At 37.3% G+C, this 12,188-nt stretch overlaps 1 protein-coding gene across 1 annotated transcript in view; it reads left to right on the top strand.

Moving 5' to 3' along the window:
* LOC124795073 (exocyst complex component 5) overlaps positions 1-8,327 on the top strand; it is a 112,420-nt gene extending 104,093 nt beyond the window's left edge. Inside the window, exons 16-17 of the mRNA XM_047258889.1 lie at positions 7,858-8,018; positions 8,102-8,327. Of these exons, the coding sequence (XP_047114845.1) occupies positions 7,858-8,018; positions 8,102-8,200 (260 nt within the window). The 3' untranslated portion in view covers positions 8,201-8,327. The remainder of the gene's footprint in view (positions 1-7,857; positions 8,019-8,101) is intronic.
* The last annotated feature ends 3,861 nt before the right edge of the window (positions 8,328-12,188 follow it).

Raw genomic sequence — 12,188 nt, 5'->3', positions numbered from 1 at the left:
ATACTTTTCACTTGTTTGCAAAAGAAACAAAATTATAGTTATTGTTCATCAGCAGTAAATCACTAATGCGTTCCGGATTTAATTGGCTGTGGTGATTTGTTAGTAACATGCCGGCTTTACTAAAGCATCTTTCACTAGGTGCGCTTGTTGCTAGGATACATAAAATACATCTTACAACTGCAGCCAGGCCTGGCAGATCTGTTTCATGTCTGCTCCACCAGTTTAAGATGTCATCATCATCTCCAGGGTGCATTGAAATGTAGAGATCTACTTCATCTGCTGCGGATGATCTGGTGTTCCTCCATTCCTTGAAACGATCTCTCTTTCTGGGTGGTGATGACACCGTACTTGAAGGATCTATGATAATAAACAAAAAAGACAAGTAATACAGAACTAATGTGGAAATCATTGAAATGTTCCCACAAAAATGAGGTGTTTTATGTTAATGAAATATTATACGAATTATAAATAAAAAATACATATCTGTTAGTACACATTAATTACGCTAGTTAATTATAAATCTATTGCGTATCATAATGAAACAGTGTTTTTAACTGCAGTAATTACTCACCTGACGGTCAGTGTCATCGACACTGCAAATTTGTTGCAGTTTGTGAAACCAAAGAACAACTAACTGGACTGTTGGTTCTTTTTCGCCTTCTAATTCATCTGTGGCCTCTTTAAATGGTCTCAGAAAATGTGCAGTTTTTCCTGCAAGCTCATTATCATATCCTTGCAATCTGTAAGCGGAGTCCTTTTCCGTCAGCAAAGTAGAAACATAAACTTCGTTATACTGAGTGTGTAAGGATTCCAGCATAATGTAAGCTGTTCCAGTGTGTGCAGACCTCTTGTTTCAATGATGATTTCAAAGAAGAGCAGAGGCCTATTTTCTTAGTGTACCTAACAATGCATTTTGCAGTATTTATTGTTGATGTGATGTTCAGGGCATGATTTAACAAGAAGTTATCTTCATCGAAAGTATGGCTATGTGCTGTGTTTATACAATGAGCAGCACAAGGAACCCTTTCGTGATTTTCTAAAGTCTTTATTATACTGGCACCCTGGTCGGAGACAAAAACAAAACTGTGCAACATGTCCAGCAAAATGTCCCAATCAGCCATCCTCTCTTCAATTTCCTTTATAATATTTACTCCTGTCTTCTTAACATCCGGGAACTTTGTTGTAAATAAAACATTGTTTACAAGAGACCAATCTGTGTTAGTGTAATGTGTTGTAAGTGTCAAATAGTGCACCTGACTATGCGAATCAGTCCACATATCAACTGTTGCAGCACATGTTTTATTAATAACTTCCACAATAACAGAAGGCATTATGCTGTTTCATATTGCATCAGCTTGGTCTTTGACATGTCTGCTTATAGTAGAGGAATGTGGCGTGACGTCTGCCACGTTAACTTCTCCGTAATGCGTACCTAGATGTATTAATTCTTGGCCTAGTTCTCTGAAACCTTCACCGGAAATAGCATTAAAAGGTCTCATATCTTTAGCACACATTGCAACACACTTTGCTGTAATAGTATTTTTTATTACTGCCGGTATCCCTGAAGGTGTTGTATCTTTGCGAGGTTTATTGCAACTGTTTCTTTAAATGAGTGGTTCCCGACTGGAAACCAATAATGTGGAGCAGTTTATGCATGATATGTAGCCAGTAGATGCACTGTTTTCGTCTACAACCAACAGAAATGTACTCCATACTTGGCTTTTTAGACCTTCCCATTTCTTCAATGTGTAAACATTGGTTTCAATCTTATGTCTTAACTGCACTGGCTTCCTCGCGCTGCATGATTATAGAGAGAGAGAGAGAGAGACACCACAAATGAGAAGCCTGTACTGGCTGCAGTCTCACATGGATAATGACACCTGTAATGTGTTTGAAGTTACGTGCTACGTACTCGGTCACGGCTTCTATGCTCGGATACAAGAAGTAGTGCAGGCAGCCTATCCAGTTAGGCTGTGCTTGCGCCATCTCGTATTTTGTGCTCGCTTACTCGGTCATGCAGGACTCTAGTAAGGAGCCTGAACAGTGACAGATGTTGATTGACCACTGTGAAGAACCTAGAAACTGTGAAGTACCATATTATTATTATTATTATTATTATTATTGTTGTTGTTGTTGTTGTTGTTGTTGTTTTCTTTTCATCTCATTCTTTTCTTTTTATACATATATACCAGCGATACTATAGGGTCAGAAACAAAGCAAGGTGAAAGATGCTCTTCATTTTTTTAATTTCTTGAGATTCATCTATCTGTGTCTCTACGTGATAGCAGGCATCCATATTGCGAGTTCCGTCATTTTAATATTGTAAAACATGTATATTCCAATTGTACAGTAAAAGTGTTATCAAGCTAGCAAAGTTTATTCACAAAGTTATTACCTATTTATTATTCCACGATGCACCGAGAATCCTGCATCAAGAGGATCGAAGATAATAAAGAAGAATTCGCCTGAGCTGAGGAGGGGCAATCTGTAACCAGTATTGTCATACCAATCTCCATGTACAGTAGCAGTAACAAAAAATTGGTGTGTGTAAATTTACAAATGTTAGCTATTGAATATATGTATTCAATATTGAAGGTCTGTTTATATTAGTGCCAGTTAAAGTTCACCCAGAATATGAGTATTTTTCAATCCCTTTTCAATCATTCTTTCAAAAATTTCCTTTTAATTATTTAAGTAGCAAATTTTTATTAATCACATTTCTAGTCCCCCCACCACTATTCAAGACGCCTCATACTCATGTGAGGCAGCGTTACCAGCAGCTGACAGAGTTTGAAAAAAGCCTCATTATTTGTGTGCATTTGGCTGGCTGGTTGAATCATGCAATACTTATATTTGTGGGGCATTCAGGTGTGAGTGGTCTAATGTTGGACTGCATGAGAACATGAGGACCAGCATACTTGTCAAAGTTCCAGTCGACCACAACTGATGACAAAAGAGGTCACTGTATTGTGCACCAAGCACAATGTAACACCTTCACGTCCACACCTGCCATCCAAGAAAAAGTAATGGCCTATCTACAACATTCTTTGTCATTCCACACCATTGCTAGGAGAATAGCAGCAGCCAGGTGAGGGAATTACCATCCATATGCATAGGCTGCTCTTAACACTACACAGACTAGGAAGCATGGACTGCTGATGAATAGCATTACATTGTATTCAGTGATGAAATGTGGTTCAGCACTACCCTCAATGACCACTGTCAGCAAGTATGACATTGACCTGGGGTGGGTTTCCATTCTCCGCATCAAGGTTGTGGGAGCCATTGGGTATGACTTCAAAGTCATGGCTGGCAGTGATTGGGGAAACTCATGTCACAGCAGTATGTCATACACATCCAGTGTACTCATATGTTACCTTGTATGCTACTGTATCATTGTACCATTTTTCTACAGGACAATGATCAACCACACACGGTATGTGTTACTATGGATTCATGATGATGATGATTATGATGATGATGATGATGACGATGACGATGATAATGATAATGATTAGGTACTCCAGTGGCCAGCAAGATGCAAGATCCCCAGATCTGTCTCCAATAGAGCACGTGTGGGACCAGCTCGGACATCAGAGATACAGTGGCTTTATGACTCTCTTCCCAACCAAATTAGTTTATGAATCCAGGCCAGAGGAGGAGCAAGATTATACTGATATGGGCTCATACTGCCAGAGTTCTCTGTAAATTTGACTTAGTTTTGTAATCACTGCAGTAACAAAAAACATTCTGTCTCAACCCATAATACATCTCTCATATTCATGGCATGCAGCCTAACTTTTTAATCCACACCACTTGCAATGCGTGCAGGCCCTATTACTTACAGACTTGCCTCTGCTGCAAAGGTTACATCTGGTTGATGGCACAGGCATAGGGTGTCCATTTCATTTTCATTGAAAAAGGAGACATTTAAAATAAATTAGAGAAAAACCTGGGACAATGAAGAGAAGAAGAAAAAAAAAGGGACATAAATATTGTATTGACTAAATTTAATACACATACAAGTTTACCTTTACAACGTGCACTCAGTGATCCCAGATCCCTTTTTACAATTATTCTGCCACACTATCACCGTACTTTTCACTTCTATGTACTTTATCAAGAAGTGCATTTTCGTTTGAAATTGTATCATAAAAGTTAGTACATGATACACCATTAAAGTGTGTTTTGACAATGAGCAAGGCCCTCACTGTTTCAACTTTCATTCTGTTTTTTTTTTTCATCTGACCACAAAGAGTTCACTAACGAAAACACACGTACCACAGCAGCATTTGACCCAGGAATTGCCAGACAAAACTCCACCAAATGAATCATGTTTTTCATGTTAATGTTTTTACTTTTGAAATAAGCAAATATTTTACACCACGTTGCACTAACACTTTATTTGCCTCCTTCTTCACTTTTTATTAAGTTCTGTGCACATGAAAATTCATCAAACAGTTCGTCTTCATCAACAGGTAAATTTGGTACAATACTTTTAACAAAAACACAAGAGTCCTGAATATCCTTCCACTGTAGCTGCTCCTTTTCAGTATTAATCCAGTCAAATGCTTTAAAAGGTGTGAAAAATGGTAAACACCATTCGTTAATATACTCAGTGCAAGAGTCATAGAAGATGTCAGCATAAATATGAAACTGTTCTACAGTAATTCCACCCTCTTCTTCCAGCTTTCTTAGAGTCTCATGTACAAAGGATGTGAGAAATCTTTCAGATTTTCTACATTGTAATTTTCCCAATAATTTGTTTGTTTCTTGATAAACTTCCGCTATTGTGATTTCTTGTTTCTCAATACATTTAATTGTCGTGGAGAAAGGTTTTAGCTGGCTAACAATAAAATGTAGAAGAACAATAGACACAGGGTTATCAAAGAATTGTTTAAGGATAACAGGACACTTATCAAGGGAAATGGAATATGCTTTCAAAGCAGGAAATATCTCTACAATTCATTCCAATACTGGTAGCACAGATAGCCACCTTGTCTTGCTGTGCCCAACTACAGTTTTGTATTCAGTGTTAGTAAACTTACAGAATGACGTCAGAGGTTCAACCCTTACTGTATATATGTGGAAATGCTGGTAGATTTTCTTTGCAATTAATTGGCAGTCGATGGGTAGGCAATCTGAGCCAGTTTGTAAGAAATTGTGCACCACATGTGCTGGACAGCCAACACCTACTATATTATTCACTGTGTTCTGTTGCAGTTTATAGATCAAATTGTTTTTTCCTTTCCTCTGCTTACCACCAAAATTGGTGTTAGTGTTGTCTGCAGAAACTGCAATTACCTTTCCCTCAAGATCATATTTCTTTAAAGCCTCCAGCTAAATTAACCAATTCGAGCACTTTCACTGTGATGCCGTTTTCAGAGTGAAAATCCCTGATGAAGAGAGGAACCAAATCAGGATGATTCGATGTATCAATCATTACAGCACTTTTCATTTAAAACCTGCTGAGCTGCATATGGTGCAACAACATTTGAAATGATTGCATTATATTTTGTGTGTCCGCATATGAATTTAGGATTGAAAAGCTTTTTTACAACTGCTGTAGTACAATCCATTGACTTAAAGCTATGGTTATGCATTGCACTGTGGTATGCAAACGTAGCTTCTTGTGCTGCTAACTGCCTATCCATTTCTGTTACTGATTTTAAGTTTACATTGTAGTCACTCACGCATTTATTTGCTCTTTTTGTTTCATCACTCATGCGATGTTTCTTCATCTTAATGTGGTTCACAGTGTCAGACCTTCCACCATGACCAATAGCAAATTTTGATCTGCACAATGTACATTCTACAGTTTCTCCACTACCAGTGATAAAAGGAAACTCGCTTTTTATATTGCTGTTAAAATTACACTTTCATTTTGGCACAATGAAACAGTGATTGCACAGTGCAAAACATTAACAGTGTGGTGAGGAAAGCCAGAGAGCAAGTATCAGTGGTGTAGAGTATCTCTGGACCGAAAGGACGGATTCAGTGGATCGATTTAGAAGAGAAGAATCTTCGTTGTTATTCATAACCTGTAGTGCGTTTAAAATTACTTGCGATTTTTGACAGTTCGGTACATGTTTGGGGTATGCTGAAAGTCATCACATGCTTCCTAGCGTAAATAATTGCGCAGTTAATAGCAAGTCAAACAACCAGTAGCGTAAAATACTCTAGCCAAGGAGAATCATAAAAAAAAACGGGACATTTGAGTGTCCCCAAAAAAACTTTCGGGACAGCGGGACATTTTGGTAAAAACAGGACTGTCCCGGGAAAAATGGGATGAATGGACACCCTACACAGGAGCATGGCGCTGCGAGTTCTGTCATCAATTCTGCCCACAGAAGAGACTACCTTTATGAGGAGCAGTATTGTCAACCTTCACAACACTCACCTGTGTTCTATGGGGAACCCCTGCGGTATGGCTGCAGCAAACCTTCAGCACTGGTTCAGCCTCATTGTGTGGGCGGGGATTGTAGGAAACTGCCTCAGTCATCCTTACACAGCACCTAACAGACGAGGCATATCTGCACTTGACCCTGCCTCGCATGCTGGAGAATGTGCCTTTGGTGGTACAAAGGGTAATGGGGAGGCATCTCGACATCCTGTATTCCAACCATCTGATGCAACAGTCCTAGCTGATCTGCTCACAAGGCCCAACCAGGTCACTGGACCTCAATCTATTGGGGCATGTGAAAGAAGTTGTATATGCTGAGCCCATTCTGGACCTGCAGACACTGGAACATTCATTCATACTGGTATGATGACATTTGGTTGCAGGAGGACACATTTGTATGTGAGGGTCAGTCACTACTGTGGCATGTTCACACATGATTAGGGGCTCATGATGAGTCCCTCTAACACCTTGTGTATAATGGTGGTCTCATATCAGCGTGTCATGCACTCTTAGAGGTGTGATGAATTAATAAGCACCATGTAGTATATGCACCATGCAGTTCTTGGCATATGTACATAGGACCTTTTTGCTCCTTATTTTCTGAGGAATCATTTCCTGCAATTTATCCCCATTTGACAAACCCACCCTTCATGAGAACGGAACAATTATCATCACATTAACTTTTGTCTCAGTTTAGCCCATTAAAATATTGAAAGATATAATCCTTTTTTGTTACATTGCTTATAATAATTAATGTGCATATGCTAGAACTTTTTGTTTTGTTAAATCTCTAACTTACATTTAATAATGTTCTACACACAGCCATTCCATATTCATGTTATTGTGGTTGCAGATACGATAAATGTTTTTGTTTGTTAGTGTTTGCTACATATACTATACTCAACAATGAAAAATTTAGGATGGAATGTAACAATTTATGAAAAGGATAGTCACTACTCAGCGTATAGCAGAGATGCTAAGTCATGGATAGGCACAACAAAAAGACTGTCAGAAAATGAGCTTTCGGCCAACAACGCCTTCGCTGGAGATAGAACGTACACACTGCCTAAAGCGTGGCCTCAACCCCTGCGGCCGTGTGTGTGTGTGTGTGTGTGTGTGTGTGTGTGTGTGTGTGTGTGTTTTCTATCTCCGACGAAGGCCTTATTGGCTGAAAGCTCTTTTTCTGACAATCTTTTTGCTGTGACTTTTCATGCTTTCCCGAAGGATCTGTTGTTGTGCCTGTCTGTGACTCAGCATCTCAACTATATGATGAGTAGCAACTATCCTTTTCATAATATTGACACATACTATACTGTTTTCTGTTTTTGCGTATTTTGTTTATATTGATGATGTCAGATATGTACTTGCTTAATTTGTCAGTTGTAGGTGTGTGAAGAAACAAAATATTAAAAGCCAAGGAGACAGAAATTATAACTAATTTTACTTTGTTGTAGGTGCTATGTGTGCAATTTGCGATGTAAATGAGTATCGTAAATGTGTGAAAGAATTTAAAATCCCTTTGGTAAATACACTCTTTGACACATTACATGCACTTTGTAATCTGTTGCTCGTCAAACCTGAGAATCTGAAGCAAGTGTGTAATGGTGATCAGTTGGTGAGTACATAAAGTCCGGAATTTTTTGTGTGTATCACAGATGATATCAGACTCAAATTAATGGTTCTGGTTTCCCTTTCCAGGCTGGACTGGACCGTTCAGTACTTCTAAATTTTATACAACTGCGCAGTGATTATAAGACACAAAAGTTGGCAAACAACCTGAGGGGCCTGGCAGCATAGTGGAATGGAATGTATTTTGTGCTTTACTAAATTATTGTGTACCCACAGGCTGTAAAAATACTAGTACAAAATTTGTATTATAATGAGTGTGTGTGTGTGTGTGTGTGTGTGTTTTAATACCAGAACTATGAACCCAAAGAATTAATATGCTTTCATTTATATTGTATCATTTACAATAATAAACCATGTCAAAATGGGACTATGTTGTGTTTCTTTTATCACTGAGGAGTACAGAAAATTAAAAATATGAAATACTAAATTTCTGACAGCCATCCAGGAAGAATTTCTTCATGACAAACTTGTTCAACCTATTTAATAAGGCCACAGGAGCTCTATGCACCTTTTGCTTAATTGCACATTTGAATGTCAATAAGTTTATGTTGCCCACAAATAGCATTGGTGGAAAATGTAGTTAGTTAATTCTTTATTATTTCACAGGTAAATATAAAATAATGTTAGACACATTATCAAACGTTAAAAAACATGTATACATATAAATATTTAGAAATCTGGTTAACTCAAAACTAATGTTATACTGTCAATAAAAATCTTCAGGGTATGTGACCACATTGCCATATATAAAGTTCTATAGCAAATGACCTTCCTGGGGGTGTTTTGCTGAGGAAGACCATTTGCAACATTGGCTGAAAAGTCGGAGAATTTTATAAATTGACAATGTGGTCACATACCCTGGAGAATTTTACTGACAGTGACAGTGGCCTGTGCTTACCTTTAATGTTACCCTATTTATTCAAGTCTCAAATCACTGCAAACATTTTATGTTTTGCACACTCATCCTTTTGGCTGACACCAGAACTGAACTGATGATAATGATTCTCCAATCAGTTGCCGGCCGGTGTGGCCGTGCGGTTCTAGGTGCTTCAGTCTGGAACCGCTTGACCGCTACAGTCGCAGGTTCGAATCCTGCCTCGGGCATGGATGTGTGTGATGTCCTTAGGTTAGTTAGGTTTAAGTAGTTCTAAGTTCTAGGTGACTGATGACCACAGATGTTAAGTCTCATAGTGCTCAGAGCCATTTTAACCATTTTGATCTCCAATCAGTTATCTGTGTGTTCCCATTTGTCTGTCTGAAAAACAATCAGTATTCCCCCATACTGAAGGAGATGCTGAGCTCAAGATGATGAATGAATTTCATCCTCACAGATATTGGGCACACAATTTTTCGGTAACATGCATACTACTTTGAAGTTAAATTGTAGAATAATAGAGAGTCTTTACTTTTTAATTTTTACCAAACCCTTTTGAAGTAATTCTGTTACCACACATTGTGCATGATTTTAGGGGTATGCTTTAATTACCTTTTTATACATCTCAGTTTTTAAACTCCCTAGCAGAGTAAGACTGTGTGCAGATCCAGAACTCGAACCTGGGAGATTTCCTGGCTTAACTATGCAAGCACAACTCTTGACTTGCCCTCACAGCTTTACTTACTGCATTACCTCTTCTCCTGCTGTTCAGACTTCAAGCAAGTTCTCCTGCAAGCATTGCAAGAATAGCATTCCTGGAAGAAAATATATTACTGGCAAATGGCTTAGGGGATTGTCTCCAGATTGAATTTTCACACTCCAGCAAAGTGTGCACTAATTTCAAATTTCTTGGCAGGTTAAAACTCTGTGCTGGATGGGGAGTTGAAGTTGGGACCAATGTCCTTTGCGTCCAAAGTGCTTTACTGAACCTAACTCACAACTCGCCATCACAGCTTTACTTCTGTCAGTACCCCTTAAAAAAGCTAGGTTGATGAGTCATGAGTCATGCTTGAAAACCTTAATTGGTGGAACAAGACAAGGTCCCATGTTCGACTACTGGACCGGTACACAGTTTCAGATTAGCGCACGCTCCAGAACAGAATGAAAATTCATTCTTGACTCACAGTCTTCAGTTATCTCTATTAATTTGTTATACAGTTTGATTTATGTAGTAGGAAATATTAATTTTAATGTCTGTTTCAGTTTTCTCAGGTGAGTAAATTAAGTCTAGCTCTTGTTCTGTGATCATAAATAGAGCTTTTACTGTGGTAGTTACTAAAGCTTTTCTCAATCTCTGCAATAGTGTGACAGATGTACTAAGATGGAGCACGTAGAATCACCAGCTTTTCAAAACTATTTTTACAATCAGCCTGATTTTTGTCTTAAGTTATTATTCTTATTGCCATTTTTTATAATCAGAATACTGTGAAGATATTTTGTACATTTGAACACCTAAAGGTGACTCAGTGTACATAGGAATAGTATGTAATGGAGACACATTCACTGTCAGAGATAGGAATTTGTCTTGCTTGAAATTTCCATTAAAAATAGCCAGCCAGATTCTTTAACATCTTATTATGTACTGTGCTGCCCTCTCTCTGCTAGCTGTGCAAATCAACAACATGCTCCCTAGGAGAATGTGTATTGGGTTACACTGTCCATGGCTGTTGCAGTTTCAAACTTGGTTTTTAAATTGAACACTCAGCAGTCACATGTATTGATAACCAGCTTTAAATGATCGTATGTTCAGTTGGCAGAACTTAACCCATCTTGGATTGTAGTTGGAAACAAATAAATTTGATTGTTTTTAACGGAATAAAGTTATATTTAGTCTTTCACTGAATTCACTTATGAATTGTCTTTGTTCTAAACTTTGTATTCAACATTATAAATAATAATAAAAACAGAGGTGAAGTGATCAATATAAGATGAAACGCATAATGTAAGGACATAATTTTTTCAGCTCTTAATTAAGATGATATAGTGTTTCTTATATCAAAGATATTAATTAATTTTCTGATCTCCCTTTCATTTTTAGCTTTACACTTAACACGTGCAGAGAACACAAGAAGCAAAAATTATGTTTTTGGTTGCAAACAATGGTACATAAAGTAACCACCATTACACACCATACAGTGACTTGTAGTGTATAAGTATAGATTAAAACAGTTTTTCCTTATAAGTGAACAAAATTCCAAAACAACTGAAGCCATTCCAGTCTTCTGAGTTGCACATGTTGAAAATTTGTAGAATATTCTAGAATCCTGCAGTGAAAGAAACCATACTGCAATGCAAATCAATCTGATGAAGCTAATTCCTTAAGTCCAGACTGAAATATCATAATTATTCAAATCAATTAATAAATCCTTTCAAAGAGTACTTTCACAGAAGGAACGGGACACCTTTTTGCTATGGTGCGTAGTGTTATACAATGTGTGCTATATTTTTCAGTTTATGTCACAATTTTGAATTTTTAACTTTCTCTGTAGTAATTTATCCCTATATATCCTTAAATATCAAATTGCTTTCATTTCCAGATACATTCATTCTATGTTAACATGAGAAATTAACCATAGGAACTATATTACAAGAAAATCCTCCATGTCTAAATACTTGTTTTGCATCTAAAATAGCCACCTTTTTAAAGATGTAGTTTATTTGACACCATATTCTATTTTTCATTATTTTCCACAGTTTGCTAGTAATATGAATATTACAGCATGTACAGTCTGAAGAACACTTTCTTGTTAACTCAGTAATTTGTCTCCAGAACAAGCTTGAAATCTGAAATATCTGTATATATTTTACACTTATCTTTTCTGAAGATGGAGCCTGGTAGCTAAGAAAGAGAGTAATTACATAAAGCTACTACAAAGAAAATTGATATAACATAATCAAAAGATTTTTAACTTAGCCTAAATGAAAAAAAATCACCCCCAGAAAATAAGTAAAATCCTGTTGTTAATATACCAGCAACAAATATGACAATGCACTTTATTTTCTAGAACATCCACAAAACAATCTCAGGCCCAAGATTTTCTCATACCTTTGTGTGCTCACTCTCATTCAACAGGCAGACAATAACTACCCTTAAAAATTTAGTTTATTACATAGTGTGTGAAATTATCACCCACATTTGATGTAACAATATTATTTTCCCTCCTGATAGTGAAATTTGTACTGTTCATTTTCTTTATAGCATTATAGCTTGTAGATCAGTTG

Source organism: Schistocerca piceifrons, chromosome 1 (assembly GCF_021461385.2).
Source record: "Schistocerca piceifrons isolate TAMUIC-IGC-003096 chromosome 1, iqSchPice1.1, whole genome shotgun sequence".
Taxonomy (NCBI): domain Eukaryota; kingdom Metazoa; phylum Arthropoda; class Insecta; order Orthoptera; family Acrididae; genus Schistocerca; species Schistocerca piceifrons.
The sequence above is the reverse complement of the archived record's forward strand: the minus strand, read 5'-3'. Positions and strand labels throughout refer to the sequence as shown.